This window comes from Salvelinus fontinalis, chromosome 42, assembly GCF_029448725.1.
Source record: "Salvelinus fontinalis isolate EN_2023a chromosome 42, ASM2944872v1, whole genome shotgun sequence".
Classification (NCBI taxonomy): domain Eukaryota; kingdom Metazoa; phylum Chordata; class Actinopteri; order Salmoniformes; family Salmonidae; genus Salvelinus; species Salvelinus fontinalis.
In genome coordinates, this window is record NC_074706.1 from 20,661,860 (window position 1) to 20,685,228 (window position 23,369).

Here is a 23,369-nt window from a genome sequence, read left to right on the forward strand (position 1 = left end):
ACCCGTAGCACTCACGTCTGTAGCCATGAAGTGCTTTGAAAGGCTAGTCATTGCTCACATCAACACCATCATCCCAGAAACCCTAGACCCACTCCAATTTGCATACCGCCCCAACAGATCCACAGATGATGCAATCTCCATTGCACTCCACACTGCCCTTTCCCACCTGGACAAAAGGAACACCTATGTGAGAATGCTATTCATTGACTACAGCTCAGCGTTCAACACCATAGTACCCTCAAAGCTCATCAATAAGCTAAGGACCCTGGGACTAAACACCACCCTTTGCAACTGGATCCTGGACTTCCTGATGGGCCACCCAAAGGTGGTGAGGGTAGGTAACAACACATCCGCCACGCTGATCCCCAACACAGGGACCCCTCAGGGGTGCGTGTTCAGCCTCCTCCTGTACTCCCTGTTCACTCATGACTGCACGGCCAGGCAGGACTCAAACACCATCATTACATTTTGCAGATGACACAACAGTGGGCCTGATCACCGACAACGACGAGACAGCCTATAGGGAGGAGGTCAGAGACCTGGCCGTGTGGTGCCAGGACAACAACCTCTCTCTCAACGTGATCAAGACTAAGGAAATGATTGTGGACTACAGGAAAAAGAGGACCGAGCAGAGGGTAGTGCGAACGGCCCAGTACATCACCGGGGCCAAGCTTCCTGCCATCCAGGACCTCTATACCAGGCGGTGTCAGAGGAAGGCCCTAAAAATTGTCAAAGACTCCAGCCACCCTAGTCATAGATTGTTCTCTCTGCTACCGCATGGCAAGCGGTACTGGAGCACCAAGTCTTGGTCCAAGAGGCTTCTAAACAACTTCTACCCCCAAGCCATAAGACTCCTGAACATCTAATTGAATGGCTACCCAGACCATTTGCATTGCCCTCCCCCCTCTTTACACCGCTGCTACTCTCTGTTGCTATTATCTATGCATAGTCACTTTAATAACTCTACCTACATGTACATACTACCTCAACTGCCCCTGCACATTGACTCTGTATCGGTACCACCCTGTATATAGTTTCGCTATTGCTATTTTACTACTGCTCTTTAATTACTTGTTACTTTTATCTCTTATTCTTATCCATATTTTTTTTAAACGGCATTGGTGGTTGGGGCTCGTAAGTAAGCATTTCACTGTAAGGTCTATATACCTGTTGTATTCGGCGCATGTGACTAATACAATTGGATTTGAACAGCAGGAGGGGGCTTCAGAGGATGCTGCCTTAACTCAGCATTCAGTCCCCATAAAATAAAATAGCATTTTAATGTACTTTCTTTTTTTCTTCTTGGCTTTCAAAATAGCATCAGACCAAACACTATTCACTCAGTTCCAGGTTGGATGGTGTCCTCAGGTCTTTGCTCTTGCAAACAAACAGCACCCTCCGTATAGCTTGGAAAAAGAAAACCTTTTGTAAAAAAAAAACACATAAAAAAATGTGTGAGCTCACATGCAGCTGTGTCTCTCTCAATGAGGGGGGAGTGTCCTACTTGTATGTAGGTACTGACATGTATGTGTAACTAACAGGTACACACACAGTACGTGTTTTTAAACTTATGTAAATTGTTTAGTCTTTTGTCTGTAATGTCTTTTTCCTTATGTGTCGGCCACCAGTGAGACTAGCCGTTGCCATTTGCATCGGCTAATGGGGATCCTAATAAATCAAATCAAATATGCTTCCAAGCGGAACTGAAATTTTATCAGAAACATGTTGGGTCGATTTCACAGGTTTCTATTTTCTTACAACCAGTCAAACGGAAATTTTGCACAGAACATATTTTCCATTTTATCCCTGGTCTATAAACGGAAGAAGCAGAAATGCCAGTGAAAAATTCACCCATTCAAACATTCATTCAATCATTTCTGACATTCTGTTGACCAAGGGTTTATTTCGTCTTCTAGGGCAACATATCAAAACAAATGTTATAGGTTACATACACATTTTTAGCGGATGTTATTGTGGGTGTAGCGAAATGATTTTAATATAATAACAGGAGACAAGCTACATGTATACAAGTATATGTTGACTAACAAATAGCCTACCAAAATGTCGGAAATGATAAGCAGAAACATATCTAAATTTGGCAGCAACAAAAAAATCATGCGGCCTTTGTAAAAAAAATCGTTCCGCCATATTTGACAGTAGCCTACATCGGATTTTCTATATTTGCGGATAAGGGTCGGGTGCAGGACTCAGATGTTCCCTTTATCACGTTTAGTCGGGCAGTTGTGGATAAGTTATTAGCAATTGCGGGTGAACAAAAAACTGACCCGCACATGACTAGCGAGCATACGGTTTTCATTTAACCACACCCTTTGAGCTTTGACGCCAACCAATAACGTCGTTTCTCTTTTGTGTAAACGGAAGTGAACAGTGACCAAGAACAATTTCTACATTTGCGTTTTTATTTGGACGTTTATTGACACCATGGGAATCAAAATATGACAAATTTAACCGCACAGCATCACATACTTAGCCCATATAGTCTTTAATTCTCGTTGGATAGAGGACTTGGTTGATAGATGTTATCTAGCTAGCTGCTAACTTTGGCTAACAATGGCTAACTGTTTGGTTTTTCACACTCAAATAGCCTCCATCATGGAGGTGCTAGCAAATGCAGCTGTGGCAGACATTTGTAAACTCGTAGACGACGACTATGCAGTGTTTCGTTTGGAAATTTCTCAAAGCCAGAAAGAAAACAGGACATTGCGGAGGAAACTACAGCTATTGGAACTGAAGGTGGCACGGGAGCGCGTCCCCGCCAGTCGTCCCAGCAGTGTCAAGATCCTCGACCTACACAGAAGCATAGCAAGAGGTACATTTCCTGGAAGGCAGAGGCTGCGCAGCCTGTCGATGTTCATATGGTGTAGTGCCTGTCCCCCCGTTCCCCTCTGCACGTGTTCATATGTGTTACCCGGAATTGGGTCTTGGTCAGTTTTTGAATAGTGTGCAGTAATTCCTCTAATTACTTATTTTGCAGACACATCATATTCTAACCAGATTATTGACTGCATTTCCTATTATTTACTCAATGAAAACAATGTGATACATGGAACACAATACATATCAATAACAGTATATTAAAAAGTTATGATAAGTGTTACCTTACATCCTTTCCAAATCTTGTCAAAACTGCCAATAGTTTACAATATACCACTGAGCATTGACAGTAGCTAACCATCCACCTCTTCTCCCCCAATTACTTTCTCAGGTGAAGGACATCTCACTGGAGGCCACAGGAGGGGTGTGAAGCCAGCAGGACACAGTACATGGGGAGATGACCAACCAATCACTGTTGATGAGAGGAGTGGAACCTCAACCCATCACATTATCATGATAGAGGTTAGTGTCATAGTGTTGCATTAAAAATGAGTTACTTTGTAATAAAATTGCAGTAAGGTTCCCCTCAGCTATTCATTTGCTTACATGTACAGCCTTATTTATCTGACATTGGGGAGCTTGTGAGACTTCCCTACGACATTGTTATCCAATTCTTAAGGGTCAGTAGCAAACTGCTCGCCCACAGGACGCCATACACATAGTCTGCGGTTGTGAGGCTGGTTGGACATACTGCCAAATTCTCTAAAACAACATTGGAGGGGGCTTATGGTAGAGAAATGAACAGTAGTAGTCAGTATACCAATTACATGCTCCCTCAAACATCTGTGACATTGTGTTGTGTGACAAAACTGCACATTTTAGAGTGGCCTTTTTATTGTCCCCAGCACAAGGTGAACCTGTGCAATGACACCAGTCATGTGGACGGATTATTTTGGCAAAGCAGAAATGCTCACTAACAGAGATGTAAACACATTTGTGCACCACATTTGAGAGAAATACGTTTTTTGTGTGTATGGAAAATGTCTGGGATCTTTTATTTCAGCTCATGAAACATTGGTCCAACACTTTACATGTTGCTTTCATATTTTTGTTAAGTGTAGCTAAAATTGTCCGTGATGAGATTCGAAATTGCAGCCCTTGGTTTGTTTTTGCGTTAAGTAACCATCTGTCTTCAGTACACTCAAAACAACCTAATTATTATAAATTATATTGAGTCAAATAAGCCACATGTAGCAAATAAGGCATAACATTTGTTAACCAAATTCGACACTCCTTAGTGAGCAAAAAAAAGAAAAAAATCTTCTGGAGAAGACAGATTTTGTGCTCAGTTATCCCTTTGAGACATCTCTAATTGTACATGCGTTATGTTTGCAGTTTGTAAGTGTGGGATATGGGGTTATAGAATAGTTTATTTTGACATTCATACAGACCAACCTTTATTAACAATAGAAGCTATTTGGACACTACCATGTTAATCTGAGCCTTGCTGTTGGAAAACCACTACAGTGCCTGACTTTTGGCTTTGGCAGAGGCACCCCCAGACTTCACTCCTCGACTTCTGTCTAGTGGGTTTCTTACCACTCAAACAAGCCCATTGTTGTTCAATGCACCATGAAAGTTGTACTTTCTTGTTCCTCGTTTTGTAGGTTAATAATTTGCATCGTAGAATTCATAAAACACGGTCATATAAGACATATCAAAATGTATGTGTTTCTGAGTGAATTTACCTCCTATATACCGGTTTATCTTATTTGACAGCCGAGAAGAAGCACAAAGCCGAAAAGTTAGAACTGTTTCATTAGAACTACAACTCCCACCAGCTGAACAAGTCTTTGTCTTTCAACAGTTTGCCGGTCTGCAAAAAACATTATTTTGTTTGTTGCCTTTTAAAAAAAGTTTTGTCTGGCAACGTTCAGTCAAAAAGCTCCAGTGTAATCGAATATAAAACGCATAACGGACGGTCACTAACAGGTTATTATTGTCCTGTGAGGCTGCTGAGTTGTAGTTCAAATTAGACTAACTTTCGCCAATGTGTCTTCTTAAGCGTCAAATGTTTTCAGGTGTGATCAAATGAATATACGAATATCATTTTATATATATATCTTATATGACTGCGTTATGAATTTGATGATATAAGGTTGAAGCCCATGCAAAAACCGTATGGAACTGGAAACAGGAAGTAGGCAGGTTTTCATAATAACCTCCTCTCTTTTTGTGTTAGTCTGCAGATGCAGAGTCTGCAGGTCCTGGGGTTAAGCAGGAGAGGTCTGAAGGAGAGGATGATCCACGACACAACAGAGACATCCAGACTGGAGCAGCGGCTGGAGTGGCACCCCCTATAGCCACGGAGGACCCCACCACCCTCCCAGTGCAGCCCAGGAGCCGACACAGCATCACGGAGGTCAGTGGAACGCCGAACACCGTCCTCAAGTCAGAGACAGATACAGAGACTTTAACGGTGCTGGAGCGACTGGGCTGTCCTCCTGCTCCCTGCTCAGAGTATTTACTTCACGGTAATCTGAGCCCGAGGACGGTTCTGTCCCATCAGGACTCAGGTGACGCGTTACAGACTGGCAATGATCTGTCCTGTTCATACGCTACAGAGACACAGATGATACCTGGTGACATGCCTGTGGGCTTAGATACACAGACTAATCCAATGAGAGTGGACTGGAACCGTTACAGTAGTAGTGTATACTCTGAAAGGTACCTAGATAAGAAAGGGGAGGGTCTGGTCGAAGATGAGGTGACTGTGAAAGTGGAGGGCGACACTCCTCTGATATGGAATCCAGACGAAACTCACTTAGGAGAACGACACTCGCAGGGCAACAACAGTGACTTCTTAGACTACAGGAAAAGCTTAGAGACAAATCTAAATGTCGCGACCCACTCCCCTTTACACGTGTTCAGGGAATGCGACCCAGTGTCAATGTCGATGGGGCCTTCTGATTCACACGGCCACGTCCTTTTTGATCAGGTATTGAACTCAGACGACAGGGCGAGAGCCCAGGTTCAGGGAGGGGGCGCAACATCAGGCAATAGTAAAGAGAAACCGTTCCTCTGCATGTTTTGTAACAAAGGCTTCAGCTGCCTCCAGAAGGTGGAGATTCACCAGAGGGTCCACACAGGGGAGAAACCCTTCAACTGTACCCAGTGTCATATGCGCTTCGCTGAGGCTGGCAACCTGAAGAGGCACCAGAGGGTCCACACAGGGGAGAAACCGTTCGTCTGCCACCTTTGCCGGGCCAGTTTCTCCCACTCGTTCAACCTGAAAAGGCATCATAGGGTCCACACAGGGGAGAACTCTACAGCGGCCCCCAGTGTGAGAAGAGGTTCTCCCACCAGCACCAGCTGAAAATGCACTTGAAGGTCCACACGGGAGAGAGGCCCTTTGCCTGTAAGCCTTGCGGGAAGAGGCTCTCAGAGAAGAGAAACAAAAATAGAACTGTTTGGCCATAATGACCACCATTATGTTTGGAGGAAAAAGGGTGAGGCTTGGAAGCAGAAGAACACCATCCCAACCGTGAAGCACAGGGGTGGCAGCATTATGTTGTGGAGGTGCTTTGCTGCAGGAGGGACTGTTGCACTTCACAAAATTGATGGCATCATGAGGAAGGAATATTATGTGGATATATTGAAACAACATCTCAAGACATCAGTCAGGAAGTTAAAGCTTGGTCGCAAATGGGTCTTCCAAATGGACAATGACCCAAAGCAAACTTCCAAAGTTGATTCAAAATGGTTTAAGGACAACAAAGTCAAGGTATTAGAGTGGCCATCACAAAGCCCTGACCTCAATCCTATAGAAAATGTGTGGAAAAATCCTATAGAAAAAGCATGTGTGAGCAAGGAGGCCTACAAACCTGACTCAGTTACACCAGCTCTGTCAGGAAGAATGGGCCAAAATCCACCTAACTTATTGTGGGAAGCTTGTGGAAGGCTACCCGAAACGTTTGACCCAAGATAAACAATTTAAAGGCAATGCTACCAAATACTAATTGAGTGTATGTAAACTTCTGACTCACTGGGAATGTGATGAAAGAAATAAAAGCTGAAATAAATCATTCTCTCTACTATTATTCTGACATTTCACATTCTTAAAATGAAGTGGTGATCCTAACTGACCTAAAAGAGGGATTTTTTACGAGGATTTAATGTCAGGAATTGTGAAAAACTGAGTTTAAAGGTATTTGGCTAAGGTGTATGTAAACTTCTGACTTGAACTGTATATACACTGAGTGTACAAAACACCTGCTCTTTCCATGACATAGACTGACCAGGTGAATCCAGGTGAAAGCTACGATCCCTTGTTAATATCACTTGTTAAATCCACTTCAATTAGTGTCGATGAATGGGAGGAGACAGGTTAAAGAAGGATTTTTAAGCCTTGAGACAATTGAGGCATGGATTGTGCATGTGTGCCATTCAGAGGGTGAATGGGCAAGACAATAGATTTAAATGCCTTTTGAACGGGGTACGGTAGTAGGTGCCAGGCGCACAGGTTTGAGTGTGTCAAGAACTGCAACACTGCTGGGTTTTTTATGCTAATGAATCAAGAATGGTCCACCACCCAAAGGACATCCAGCCAACTTGACACAACTTTGGGGAAGCCTTTGAGTCAACATGGACCAGCAGCCCTGTGGCACTCTTTCAACACCTTGTGGAGTCCATGCCCTGACGAATTAAGGCTGTTCTGAGGGCGGGGGGGGGTACAACTCTGTATTAGGAAGATGTTCCTAATGTTTTGTACACTAAATGTATATGCCAATAAAGTCTTGCTACATAGTGTTTATACAGTGTAGCCTATATGATGTTCAAGTTTCATTACTTCCGTTCAACTACTTACTTTTTCAAATAAACTACATACATTTTCTCATTAAACGTTAAGTGATTTTTTTTGTTGTTGACACGTGTGGTGTTCATGTGGTGTATTTTAAAACTTTGTTTAATAAATACAAAATGGGACTTTTCATTCTAAGACTTTCATTGAGACTCTCTTTAATATACATCACAGCTGATCTCACCCTATTCTGCATAAACATGACAGCTCTTTATAACAAATATACACTTACTAAATATACCTACACACTAACAAACACCTACTGTACATGTCAAAATAGTTTAGTCAGGTTTGACTGATGACTTTTGACTTATCATAGCGGACTCATATTTACCCACAACAACATATTTATGTCCACCATGATGGGTTTAACAACAATGAAGTAATTCTGTAACTACAGTATAGGACTCAAACATAGTGGGGATGGGTAAACACTATGTTTAAAGTGTGTTTATCTGTGTACGTACCTGAGGGAGTGTATGTCTGTATCACCTGTCTCTTCCAGGAGGGACTAGAGGTGCTGCTGGTGAAGGAGGAGGGTCTGGGGAACCCTGAGAGGACCATGGTCATGGAGGACAACCAGACTACACCTCCTCCTGAACCCACAGAGGAACCAGCTGAGCAGCACAGGACCACACACAGTCTCACTGAGGTGAGCCCACTGTAAACTACTCTCTGAATGGTATTAGGTCAGGGTCTATATCCACAAAGCCTCTCCATAGCAGGGTGTTCATATGAGATTTCTTGATCCAACATCCTCTCACTCTGTATCTCTTACAGTCAGTAGACATGGAGGATGGGAAGCCTGATCTGCTGCTGGTCAAAGAGGAGACTATAGAAGACAGACCAGAAAGCATTGACCTGCTGAGTGGACTAAAGATGGGGGAGCAAGGTAAGGGAGAAATACATATAGCACATTGTCTTCCGACAGGTGGTGTCACTCCTACAAGACGCTTGCTCCTCATTGTACTGGTTTCAATCATAGTACCAATCCCATTTAGCAAACTCCAGAAGGTGCTCTGGTCAGTTGACAGGAAAATTGAGCTCTTTGGCCATGCACACCAGTGGTGGGTTTGGCGTCGACAAACGGAAGCATATGGTGGTGGATCTGAGATGTTATGGGGGTATTTAGCCTCCTTTGGTCCTGGGACCCTTGTTAAGGTCAACGGCTTCAGGAACTTTACCCAGGACCAGGACATTTTAGCCAAAAACCTGGTTGCGTCTGCCAGGAGGGTGAAATTAGTCCGCAAGTGGATCTTCCAGCAAGACAATAACCACAAGCACACATGAAAATCCACAAAGAAATGGTTAATTGACCACAAAAATCAACATTTTGCAAAGGCCATTTCAGTCTCCGGACTTCAAAACCCATTGAAAACCTGTGGTTTGAAGAGGACAGTTCATAAGCACAAACAAAGGATATCAAGGACCTGGAAAGATTATGCATGGAGGAATGATCTAATATCCCTCCCAATGTGTTCTCCAATCTCATAAAACATTTTAGAAAAAGTCTCTGTTATCCTCGCAAAGGGTGTGTGCTGGAGTATTGAAAACAGGGGTGCCAATAACTTTGACACCTATCTTTGAGATGTATTTTTATTATTTGTTAAACAAAATCTCTGACCAATTGTGTTATTATAAAATAATATAATTTGAGCATACAATATAGCTCAGTATTTGAATGATTTATTGTATACAGTCTTTTATGCTCATCTTTATCAAGGGTGTCAATAATTTCTACATATTAGAACATAATATTGGATGTTCACCAATAACAATTTTTTAATTCAAGGTTTATAACATCAGAAAACAATAGTATAGCAACGGACGTTTCGTTCACTACGTAGGCTGGTCAAAATGTTGCAAGTTCTACCAACAGCCCTAGCAACAGAAGCTAGAACTCATCGAATCCCATTGTGATGCTGGGGGACACTATTTGGCATGACATGTTCACCCATACAAAAAATATATATTTCATGGTTTAATAAAATATGTCAATTCAATAATGATTTACAGCAGAAAAACTATAGTCCACGCCCTATGTCTCTACCATATATGGTTAAAACGTTAGACGATTTACTCAGAGAATTTAGCATAATTAGAGTGAATAGGATGCCATCACGGCCATGGTCAAAAAGTAGTCACTCCTAATAGATATACCTCAATGTGAATAGTGAAGTGCCTGGCTATTCTTTTTTCTTCATTCATAAAATGAAATCAATACAACTTATGTTTACATACAGAAACACACAATGTATGAACTTGACCAGGTAATTGACTTAATCTCCATATGTAGAGTTCTCTGCCATGTTTTTAAAGTCTATTTTCTAACCTCTTCCTGCAGGTGGTTGGCTGGAGGCTAACAGAGGAGACTGGGTGGCCATCTTGGATTCCCAGACTCAGACGGGTACAGCCAAGGGCCCAGGGGACAACATCCCTGAGCAGGCCAGGACCAGAGGCGACATAATGGATGTCAGTGGATTGGACAGCGTCCTCAACTCTGGGCTGGGGGACAACACTGTTAACCACAACCAGAAACAGACAATGGAACACAAAACAACATACGAACTTAGTCTCCATGACAACAGACTGGCTGAGACCAGGGCGAGGTGTAGATTTGGTCCACGGGGACAGAGAGGTGTCCGTATGCAGCGGGAGAGAACAGAAACAGTTTCGGCTAGCGATGCTCCATCCTGCTCCTATAGTTGTGATTCAGAGAGACTGATGGCGCCTCAGGTTAACTCCCTAACAGATGCTGCCTTCAGCCTGCCTTCTATAGGATCTATCAACTGGAACATGGATCCTGTGACAACACAGACACTCCCTGGCCTTCGTCCTCACACTCTCCTAATGTTAAACAATGCCTCAACACTAAATGGCTACACAAGCCCATTGACACATGACAGTATTAGGATTAATGCTGTCAGTCAATCTGGTGGTAAAGAGAAGCGCTTCCCGTGTTCATTCTGTGGAAAAGCATTCAGTTTCCCAAAACAGGTGCAGATCCACCAGAGGATCCACACAGGGGTAAAACCCTTCAGCTGTACCCAGTGTCACATGTGCTTCGCTCAGACTGGTGACCTGAAGAGGCATCAGAGGGTCCACACAGGGGAGAAACCCTACAGCTGCCCCCAGTGTGAGAAGAGGTTCTCCCGCAAGCACCAGCTGAATAGGCACCTGAAGGTTCACACGGGAGAGAGGCCGTTCGCCTGTACACACTGCAGGAAGAGGTTCTCAGAGAGGAGCTACCTCAGGATACACCAGCAGAAAGACCATTCCACCCTATGACATAGAAAGGAACCGTATCACTCAATACCTTCTGAGGTTTAGATCAAAACCAGCATTAAAGAGAATAATAATTGTCATTGTTGTCAGCAGAAAAGATCCACAGATGCATTTGGAATAGCGAGAGTAACAGATTTCAGTGTTTAATATTCTTTGGTAGAATAATGCATCCAGACATTGTGCGATATACTCAGTGTACAAAACATTAAGAACACCTTCCTAATATTTAGTTGCACCCCCCATTTTTGCCCTCAGAACAGCTTCAATTCGTCGGGCCATTGACTCTACAATGTTTCTAAAAGCGTTCCACAGGGATGCTGGCACATGTTGACTCCAATGCTTCCCACAGTTGTGTCAAGTTGGCTGGATGTGTTTTGGGTGGTGGAATATTCTTGATACATACGGGAAACTGTTCGGTGTGAATAACCCAGAAGTATTGCAGTTCTTGACACAAACTGTTGCGCCTGGCACCTACTATGATAGCCCATTCAAAGGCACTTAAATATTTTGTCTTTCCCATTCACCCTGAATGGCACACATACACAATCCATGTCTATATTGTCTCAAGGCTTAAAAATCCTCCTTTAACCTGCATCATCCCCTTCATCTACACTGATTGAAGTGGATTTAACAAGTGACAACAATAAGAGATCATATTTCTTTCACCTGGTCAGTCTATGTCATGGAAAGAGCAGGTGTTTATAATGTTTTGTACACTCACTGTATAAGGCATTTATACAATGAACAAAAATATAAATGCTACATGCAACAATTTCAAAGATTTTACTGAGTTACAGAAATTAGTCAATTGAAATAAATGAATTGGGCCCTAATCTATGGATATCACATGACTGGGCAGGGGTGCACCCACTTGGAAGCCAAGTTTTTTGTTCAGTGTATTTATGATGTTCACAAATGCCTGTTACATTACTTCCATTCAACTACTTCATTTTTTCCCCCAAAACACTTTTAATGAGAAAATGTTTATCAAGTTCATGCAGATGTTTAGTTGAGACGTGTATTTGTAGTTTTCATATGGTGTATTTAACACTTCTTTATGTTTAATAAACACAAAATGGTACTTTCATTGAGACTCTCTTTAGTGTACATCATATCTGATCTCGCCCTATTCTGCATGCACCCAACAGCGCTTTAACCAATATACACTTACTAAATATACCTACACATACCCACACACTAACAAACACCTATTGTACACGTCAAAATAGTTTAGTCAGATTTGTCTGATGACTTTTGACTTATCATAGCTGACTCATATTTATCCACAACATCTTATGTGTCCACCATGATGGGTTTAACAACAATGAAGTCATTCTGTAACCACAGTATAGGACTCAAACATAGTGGGGAAGGGTAAATGTTGAACATGTTTTATCTGTGTGTGCTAGTAACACAGGAGGCTGGTGTGAGGAGGACGGCTCATAATATGGGCTGGGATGGAGTCAATAGAATGGATGTGTTTGATACCATTCCATTTACTCCATTGCAGCCATTACTATAGGCCTCAATTAAGGTGCCACCAGCTGCCTCTGATGTGTACGTACCTGAGGGAGCGTATGTCTGGCCGGCAGGGATATCCTTGTCTCATCGCGCACTAGCGACTCCTGTGGCGGGCCGGGCGCAGTGCACGCTGACCAGGTCGCCAGGTGTACGGTGTTTCCTCCGACACATTGGTGCGGCTGGCTTCCGGGTTGGATGTGCATTGTGTCAAGAAGCAGTGCGGCTTGGTTGGGTTGTGAAAAGTGAATTACGTTCTATTTACACGTTCTTAAATCGGGGCCATAGTGACTTGTCAGATAAATATCAGCAAAATAGCTAGCTAGCTTCTTAAGACCGTCGTGTCTCATCTTTCTGAACTGAGCTTAACAGATTTCAGTGTGGAATATTGCATCCAGACATTTTTTTCACCTTTATTTAAGTAGGCAAGTCAGTTAAGAATACATTCTTATTTTCAATCACAGCTTAGGAACAGTGGATTTACTGTCTTGTTCAGAACGACAGATTTTTACCTTGTTAGCTCGGGGATTCGATCTTGCAACCTTTCGGTTACTAGTCCAACGCTCTCACCACTAGGCTACCTGTCACCCCACATTGTGGTTTATATAGTTGCTAGTGAAAGTCCACACACCCCTTGCACAGTCTTCACATTTTGCTTCCTTCAAATAAGATCTAAAAGGGGAGTAAATTAGTTTCTTTCCTACCTATCTACACAACCTACTCCACATTTTCAAAGTGAAAGAAAAATGATAGAACATTTTCCAAAATCACAATAATAATACAAAAAGCATATGTCCATTGTTTTTGTTAAAATTGCTCAAGCTCTGTACATTTGGTTGAGAATAATTTGATGGACAGCAATCTTCAAACCGGAGACTGGACCACTCAGGAAAGCTCAACACCTCTTGGAAAACTATTCTGTTGTGTCTTTGGCATTAAATGTGTGTAATTGTCCTGCTGAACAATAAAACATTATCCTAGGGTTAGGTTTTCAGAAGACTGAGGTGGATTTCCTCTAACCTTTACCCTGGGCTTTGTTCCTTTCATATTTATTTTGATCCTGACAAAAGTCCCCAGTCCCTGCCAGTGACAAGCATAGCCATAACATAATGCTGCCTCCACAATAATTGAAAATACAGAGTTGTATTGGATTTGACCGAAACCTGTTTTTTATTTAGGCCAAAATGTTCATTTCTTTGCCGTGTTGTCTTTCAGTATTACTTAACAATCTTTTTGCAAACAGAATGGATGATTTGGAGTGGATCTTTAAACACAGGCTTCATCCGTTTCACTTTGTCATACAGGCCAGTATTGTGGAATGTATGCAATGTTGTTGATCCTCTGTTCTTTCAGGTATTGTGGTGTCAGCATCATGTTATGGGTATGCTTGTCACCGGCAGGGACTTGGGAGTTTGTCAGGAAAAAAGAAAACTCTATCCCAGGGTTAGGTTTTCAGAATTCTTTTTACCTAGACTTTGCTCCTTTAATATTTATTTTGAACCCAGTACCTGCCAATGACAAGCATACCCATAACATGATGCTGCCACAAATACTTGAAAATAAAAAAAGGTTCCACTCTGCGTTGCGTTGTACCGGATTTGACCCAAACCAAAGATGTGAAATGCGTGTGTAGACTTTCACTAGGCACCTGAAGGTCCACATAGGAGAGAGGCTGTTCACCTGTATGCACTGTGGGAAGAGGTTCTCAGAGAGGAGCTACCTCAGTTTATACCAGCAGAAAATTAACATGGTATAGTGTATAGTGAGTGACATGTAATGCAATACTAGTTAGTTTGTTGTTAATTCTGTTGGTTTTGGATGCACAGTTGAAGTCGGAAGTTTACATACACTTAGGTTGGAGTCCTTAAAACTAGTTTGTCAACCACTCCACAAATTTCTTGTCAACAAACTATAGTTTTGGCAAGTCGGTTAGGACATCTACTTTGTGCATGACACAAGTAATTGTTCCAACAATTGTTTACAGACAGATAATTTCACTTATAATTCACTGTATCACAATTCCAGTGGGTCAGAAGTTTACATACACTAAGTTGACTGTGCCTTTAAACAGCTTGGAAAATTCCAGAAAATGATGTCATAGCCTATCAGAAGCTTCTAAAGCCAACTGACATCATTTGAGTCAATTGGAGGTGTACCTGTGGATGTATTTCAAGGCCTACCTTCAAACTCAGTGGCTCTTTGCTTGACATCATGGGAAAATTAAAATAAATCAGCCAAGACCTCAGAAAAACAATTGTAGACCTCCACAAGTCTGGTTCATCCTTAGGAGCAATTTCCAAATGCCTGAAGGTACCATGTTCATCTGTACAAACAATAGTACGCAAGTATAAACACCATGGGACCACGCAGCCGTCATACCGCTCAGGATGGAGACGCATTCTGTCTCCTAGAGATGAATGTACTATGGTGCGAAAAGTGCAAATCAATCCCAGAACAACAGCAAAGGACCTTGTGAAGATGCTGGAGGGAACAGGTACAAAAGTATCTATATCTACTGTAAAACGAGTCCAATATCGACATAACCTGAAAAGCTGCTCAGCAAGAAAGAAGTCACTGCTCCAAAACCGCCATAAAAAGCCAGACTACAGTTTGCAACTGCACATGGGCACAAAGATCCTCTGGTTTGATGAAATAAAAATAGAACTGTTTGGCCATAATGACCATCGCTATGTTTGGAGGAAAAAGGGGGAGGCCTGCAAGCCGAAGAACACCATCCCAACCTTTGAAGCACGGGGGAAGGCTACCCGAAATATTTGACCCACATTAAGCAATTTAAAGGCAATGCTACCAAATACTAATTGAGTGTATAGACTTCTGACCCACTGGGAATGTGATGAAATAAATAAAAGCTGAAATAAATCATTCTCTCTACTATTATTCTGACATTTCACATTCTTAAAATAAAGTGGTGATCCTAACTGACCTAAGGAAATTTTTACTAGGATTAAATGTCAGGAATTGTGAAAAGCTGAGTTTAAATGTATTTGGCTAAGGTGTATGTAAATTTCCAACTTCAACTGTATAGGGAACTGGATGAGGTGAACTGAGGAAAGAATGAGTATGATGAGACAGAGTAGATGATATGGTGATGGTTGGTGTGATGGTGTCTGTAAAAATGCTTCATTGATGAAAAGTGACAACCTTTTCCTGTTCTTTGACGCTGGTGTTTTATAATTAGGAAATTATAGTCCTTTAATTGATGTTTACTTGACATAAAAGTAGTGAAGCTGTGTGTAATGTAATATTGAACCTTTTCCAAAGTATTAAAAAATTCATTTTTATCAAAGTGAGGGTACTAGATTTACGGAAAAGGTCAAGTGTTAATATAGGGTAAGTAAATCCATTTGAATTTAATAACTTTTTGAATGTAACCTTCCGTAGATATTTACCCATTGTGGAATTGATCCGAACCTGACTAAATTGACCTGAATGCCAAAACATTCGCGAAATAAAGGTGCTTAAAGTTGACCCATTTTGCATATCCCAAAAGATAAACGGTTGAGAATGATAAAAATAAATATTTTCTAAGTGACATTTTTAAAAACCTTTAACGTCAATGATCTAAAAACATGTAAAAGCGGATTTTTTTTTTCATTTTAAGTTTTTGGGGTTTTCCCGCCATCGATTGAGACACAACATGCTCTTGAATATAAACAGGGTGGGTGTCATTTCAATCATAGAAATAGATACAGTGCCTTCCGAAAGTATTCACACCTTTTGACTTTCCACATTTTGTTGTTAATTTAAAATGAATTTCAATTGAGATTTTATGTCTTTGATCTACACACAATAACCCATAATGTCAAAGTGGAATTTTGTTTTAGAAATGTTTACAAATGAATAGAAATGATAAGCTGAAATGTCTTGAGTCAATAAGTATTCAACACCTTTGTTATGGCAAGTATAAATAAATTTAGGAGTAAAACTGTGTTTAACAAATCACATAAGTTGCATCATGGACTCATTCTGTGATCAATAATAATGGTTAACATGATTTTTCAACGACTACCCCATCTCTGTATCCAAAACATACAATTATCTGTAAGGTCCCTCAATCGAGTAGTGAATTTCAAGCACAGATTGAACCACAAAGACCAGGGAGATTTTTCAATACCTCGCAAAGAACGGCAACGATTGGTAGATGTGTACAAATTTAAAAAAATGACGCTCAACATTTCTTTGAGCATGGTGAAGTTATTACTTGGGCTTTGGATGGTGTATAAATCCCAGTCACTACAAAGATACAGGTGTCAGAAAGGAAGGAACTGCTCAGGGATTTCACCACAAGGCCGATGGTGATTTTAAAACAGTTACAGAGTTTAATGGTTGTGATATGAGAGAACTGAGGATGGATCAACAACATTGTAGTTACTCCACAATACTAACCTGATTGACAGAGTGAAAAGAAGGAAGCCTTTTGCAGAATGAAAATGTTCCGTAACATGCATCCTGTTTGCAACAAGGCAAACAATGTGTCAAAGAAAGGAACTTTATGTCCTGAATAGAAAGCGTTATGTTTGGGGAAAATTCAACATAACACATCATTGAGTACCACTCTTCAAACATCATGTTATGGGTATCCTTGTCATCGGCAAGGACTAGGGAGTTTTTTTGTGGGATAAACAGAAACGGAATACAGCTAAGCACAGGCAAAATCCTAGAGGAAAACCTGGTTCAGTCTGCTTTTCAACAGACACTGGGAGACAAATTCACCTTTCAGCAGGACAATAACTTTAAAAACAAGGCCCAATCTACACAGGTGTTGCTTATCAAGACGACATTGAATGTTCCTGAGTGGCTTAGTTTTGGCTTACAGTTTTCACATAAATCGGCTTGAGAATCTATGGGAAGACTTGAAAATGGCTATCGAGCAATGATCAAGAATAATGGGCAAATATTGTACAGCTCAGGTGTGCAAATATCTTGGAGACTTACCCAAAACGACTCACAGCTTTAATCACTGCCAAAGGTGTTTCTGACTCTCATCTTATCAAGATATAGATTATTGTTTAATTTTTCATTAATTTGTCAAAAATTGTCAAAATACATTTTGACATTACAGAGCCATTACAGAGTATTTTGTGTAGATCGTTGACCAAAAAATGACAATTAAATCCATGTTAATCCCACTCTGTAACACAACAAAATGTGGAAAAAGTAAAGGGGTGTGAATACTTCCTGAAGGCACTGTAGATGTGGTAGTTGCAGCAGCAGATACATATTTGGATGTGAGAAATTTAAGTGCTTCTACACCTGCATTACTAGCTGTTTGGGGTTTTAGGCTGGGTTTCTGTACAGCACTTCGAGATATTAGCTGATGTACGAAGGGCTATATAAAATAAACTTGATTGATTGATTGATTGATTGATTGATTAAGTGCAGAAGATCTACAGGGCGGGTCTGATGTAGGATCGTTAGGGCCAAAGTCGTGGGATGGGGTGGTGGGTTTTCGAGAATAGCGTATAAGTGCAGGGTTAGATGGTGGTTCAATTTTCCCCCTCTCCCTTTTTTTGCAATAGTGTTTCACGCCACAGATGATGTAGGACATGCGAGATGAGACAGGATGTCGAATGGTGCCAGAGAGGATGGTGCGTTACCACCACCAACAGCATAGGAGGTAAAATCTTTGCGAGACGCATAGTAGGCGAAGCATGGAGGAGGAGGTGTGATGGTGTGGGGGTGCTTTGCTGTTGACACTGTCTGTGATTTATTTAGAATTCAAGGCAAACTTAACCAGCATGGCTACCACAGAATTCTGCAGTGATACGCCATCCCATCTGGTTTGCACTTAGTGGGACTATCATTTGTTTTTCAACAGGACAATGACCCAACACACCTCCAGGCTGTGTAAGGGATATTTGATCAAGAAGGAGAGGGATGGAGTGCTGCATCAGATGACCTGGCCTCCACAATCACCCAATCTCGAACCAATTGAGATGGTTTGGGATGAGTTGGACCACAGAGTGAAGGAAAAGCAGTGCTCAGCATATATGGGAACTCCTTCAAGCATTCCTCATGAAGCTGGTTGAGAGAATGCCAAGAGTGTGCAAAGCTGTCATCAAGGCAAAGGGTGACTACTTTGAAGAATCTCAAATATAAAATATATTTTGATTTGTTTAACACTTTTTTGGTTACTGCATGATTCCATATGTGTTATTTCATAATTTTGATGTCTTCACTATTATTCGACAATGTAGAAAATAGTAAAAATAAAGAAAATCCTTGAATGAGTAGATGTGTCCAAACTTTTGACTGGTACTGTATATGTACCACTATCCCCAACACGCCCCAGCACCCCTTCCCCCTACTTTGGCCCTAACAGATCCTACAAAAGGCCATCGGCCTGGGAGGCTGGAAATCCTTCTCTCAAAACCCCTTGTAGTTTGCACTAAAATCTCTGATATGCCAAAACATCTCTGCTGCTGCTACTACCAATTCAATCTTCTGGTATTTTCTTTCCATCTGTGCGGTACAATTAATGACCATAGCAATAAACACCAAGAAGCCTTCCTAAAGCACAAATTGTTGGGGTCACTCTGTACTGGCATACTACTCATAGGGATCCTCTCAGGCCCTCACCCTTAACCCACCATCCTCTACTTTCCTCACTGACTCAGCATATGACACTTTATGCACTGCTCTCACCCTGGCAACCTCAACCTGTTTCACTTGCACAGGACATTTCTGATCCCCAGCAACATGGCCACCCCCACAATTGACATGCTCCACTTTTTCCACCGAAACTACACACTCTTTAGTCCCTACCCCTCCTGCACACTTCTCACACCTCGGAATCGCCCTACTACATACTGCTGCAACATGACCATAAACTTGACACCTGAATCACTGGGTACTGGGTTCGTAACAAAAGCTCTCACGGGATAACTTATATGACTTTATGACTTTATCATAAAGTCATAAAGCAAACACACTGAATCACTCACCACCAAATGGCGTGCAACACAGACAACCGGGATCCCCGACTTGAGTTGATCCACCTTAACACTCAACCTCATCCCAGTATCACTCCTTTCAGTGGCGCTGTGCTCCGGAGAGCAAAGCAGGACACCGCTTTCATCCCGAGTCTAGAAACACGCATCGCCCTCTCCCTCTAAGCAGCAGACACAAAAAATCAACACAAGTCCACCACCGGACACTTTGACCGAATTGACAGAACCCAACTCCTTCTTCAACCAGCCTGTTACCACAAACGAATCGGCCAAAAGGCATGGATCCACTTTCTCCACGAATGATACTCCCACTGGGCCAGAGTAATCTATGGAATTTTCCTAATCAATCAATCAAATGTATTTATAAAGCCCTTTTTACATCAGCCAATGTCACAAAGTGCTATACAGAAACCCAGCCTAAAACCCCAAACAGCAAGCAATGCAAATGTAGAAGCACGGGGGCTAGGAAAAACTCCCTAGAAAGGCAGGAAACTAGGAAGACGCCTAGAGAGGAACCAGGCTTTGAGGGGTGGCCAGTCCTCTTCTGGCTGTGCCGGGTGGAGATTAAAACAGTACATGGCCAAGATGTTCAAACGTTCATAGATGACCAGCAGGGTAAAGTAATAATAATCACTGTGGTTGTAGAGGGTGCAACAGGTCAGCACCTCAGGAGTAAATGTCAGTTGGCTTTTCATAGCCGATCATTCAGAGTTAGAGACAGCAGGTGCGGTGAGAGAGAGAGCGAGTCGAAAACGGCAGGTCCGGGACAAGATAGCACATCCGGTGAACAGGTCAGGGTTCCATAGCCGCAGGCAGAACAGTTGAAACTGGAGCAGCAGCACGACCAGGTGGACTGGAGACTGCAAAGAGTCATCAGGCCAGGTAGTCCCGAAGCATGGTCCTAGTGCTCAGGTCCTCTGAGAGAAGAGAGAAAAGAGAGCGAGTTAGAGGGAGCATACTTAAATTTACACAGGACTCCAGATATAACAGACTGATCCTAGCCCCTGACACATAAACTATTGCAGCATAAATGCTGGAGGTTGAGATAGGAGGGGTCAGGAGACACTGTGGCCATGATATAACCCCACCCACTTTTCCAAAGCACAGCCCCCACACCACTAGAGGGATATCTTCAAACCACCAACTTACTACCATGAGACAAGGCCGAGTATAACCCACGAAGATCTCTCCCACGGCACGAACCCTTGGGGGGCGCCAACCCGGACAGGAAGAGTGCCAGTGACTCAGCCCCCGTAATAGGGTTAGAGGCAGAAAATCCCAGTGGAGAGAGGGGAACCGGCCAGGCAGAGACAGCAAGGGCAGTTCGTCGCTCCAGTGCCTTTCAGTTCACCTTCACACACCTGGGCCAGACTACACTCAATCATATGACCCACTGAAGAGATGAGTCTTCAATAAAGACTTAAAGGTTGAAACCGAGTCTGCGTCTCTCACATGGATAGGCAGACCATTCCATAAAAATGGAGCTCTATAGGAGAAAGCCCTGCCTCCAGCTGTTTGCTTAGAAATTCTAGGAACAATAAGGAGGCCTGCGTCTTGTGACCGTAGCGTACGTGTAGGTATGTACAGCAGGACCAAATCGGAAAGATAGGTAGGGGCAAGCCCATGTAATGCTTGTAGGTTAGCAGTAAAACCATGAAATCAGCCCTAGCCTTAACAGGAAGCCAGTGTAGAGAGGCTAGCACTGGAGTAATATGATACATTTTTTGGTTTCTCGTCAAGATTCTAGCAGCCGTGTTTAGCACGAACTGAAGTTTATTTTGTGCTTTATCCGGGTAGCTGGAAAGTAGAGCATTGCAGTAGTCTAATCTAGAAGTGACAAAAGCATGGATTCATTTTTCTGCATCATTTTTGGACAGAAAGTTTCAGATTTTTGCAATGTTATGTAGATGAAAAAAAGCGGTCCTTGAAACAGTCTTGATATGTTCGTCAAAAGAGAGATCAGGGTCCAGAGTAACGCCGAGGTCCTTCACAGTTTTATTTGAGACGACGGTACAACCATCAAGATTAATTGTCAGATCCAACAGAAGATCTCTTTGTTTCTTGGGACCTAGAACTAGCATCTCCTAGTTTAAAAGTTAAACATTTTCTGCCATCCACATCCTTATGTCTGTAACACAGGCTTCCAGGGTGGGCAATTCTGGGCCTTCACCATGTTTCATTGAAATGTACAGCTGTGTATCGTCCACATAGCAGTGAAAGTTAACATTATGTTTCCGAATGACATCACCAAGAGGTAAAATATATAGTGAAAACAATAGTGGTCCTAATACATAACCTTGAGGAACACCGACATTTACAGTTGATTTGCCAGAGGACAAACCATCCACAGAGACAAACTGATATCTTTCCAACAGATAAGCTCTAAACCCAGCCATAACTTGTCGGTGTAGACATATTTGGGTTTCCAATCTCTCCAAAAGAATGTGTTGATCGATGGTATCAAAGCAGCACTAAGGTCTAGGAGCACGAGGATAGATGCAGAGCCTTGGTCTGATGCCATTAAAAGGTAATTTACCACCTTCACAAGTGCAGTTTCAGTGCTATGATGGGGTCTAAAACCAGACTGAAGCATTTCCTATACATTGTTTGTCTTCAGGAAGGCAGTGAGTTGCTGCGCAACATCTTTTTCTAAAATTTTTGAGAGGAATGGGAGATTCGATGTAGGCCGATTTAGTTTTTAAAATATTTTCTGGGTCAAGGTTTGGCTTTTTCAAGAGAGGCTTTATTACTGCCACTTAATGAGTTTGGTACACATCCGGGGGGTAGGGCGGCGTTTATTATGTTCAACATAGGAGGGCCATGCACAGGAAGCAGCTATTTCAGTAGTTTTGTTGGAATAGGGTCCAGTATGCAGCTTGAAAGTTTAGAGGCCATGATTATTTTCATCAATGTGTTGAGATATAGTATTAAAAAACTTGAGTGTCTCCCTCGATCCTAGGTCCTGGCAGTGTTGTGCAGACTCAGGACAACTGAGCTTTGAGGAAATATGCAGATTTAAAGAGTTCATTGTTTGCTTTCTAATGATCATGATCTTTTCGTCAAAAAAGTTTATGAATTTATCACTGCTGAAATGAAAGCCATCCTCTCTTGGGGAATGCTGCTTTTTAGTTAGCTTTGCGACAGCATACATTTTTGGGGGGGATTGTTCTTTTTCTACTCAATTAAGTTGGAAAAATAGGATGATCGAGCCGCAGTGAGGGCTCTTCAATACAGCACAGTATTGTCTTTCCAAGCTAATCGGAAGACTTCCAGTTTGGTGTAGCTCCATTTCCGGTCCAATTTTCTGGAAGCTTGCTTCAGGGCTCGGGTATTTTCTGTACAGAGAGCTATGACAAATGTTTTTTGTTTTTAGGGGTGCAACTGCATCTACGGTATTATGCACGGTTAAATTTAGTTCCTCAGGTGTTTAACCGATTTTTGTACTCTGACATCCTTGGGTATGTGGAAGAAGTCTGGAAGGGCATCTAGAAATCTTTGGGTTGTTCGAGAATTTATAGTGAGGCTTTTGATGATCCTTGGTTGGGGTCTGAGCAAATTATTTGTTGCGATTGCAAACGTAATAAAATGGTGGTCCAATAGTCCAGGATTGAGGAAAAACATTAAGATCCACAATATTTATTCCACGGGACAAAACTAGGTCCAGAGTATGACTGTGGCAGTGAGTAGGTCCGGAGACTACCGGTGACTAAGTTACTTTTCATAGCAGGTTAGGAGAATTTACCCAGCAGGTTAGGAGAGTTATGTTAAGGTTAAAACCTCTTAAGGATCCAACCCTTTTAAAAATGTTCCGCCTAAAATGACATACCCAAATCTAATTGCTCGTAGCTCAGGACCTGAAGCAAGGATATGCATATTCTTGATACCATTTGAAAGGAAAC

At 42.1% G+C, this 23,369-nt stretch overlaps 1 protein-coding gene across 1 annotated transcript; it reads left to right on the forward strand.

Moving 5' to 3' along the window:
- The first annotated feature begins 2,166 nt into the window (after nt 1-2,166).
- LOC129840997 (zinc finger protein 624-like) lies at nt 2,167-12,068 on the forward strand. The gene is made up of 6 exons (XM_055909082.1): nt 2,167-2,830; nt 3,227-3,357; nt 5,078-5,257; nt 8,202-8,348; nt 8,477-8,588; nt 10,041-12,068. The coding sequence occupies exons 1-6, from the start codon at nt 2,572-2,574 to the stop codon at nt 10,982-10,984; spliced, it is 1,773 nt and encodes a 590-aa protein (XP_055765057.1). The 5' UTR covers nt 2,167-2,571; the 3' UTR covers nt 10,985-12,068.
- Nucleotides 12,069-23,369: the final 11,301 nt, after the last annotated feature.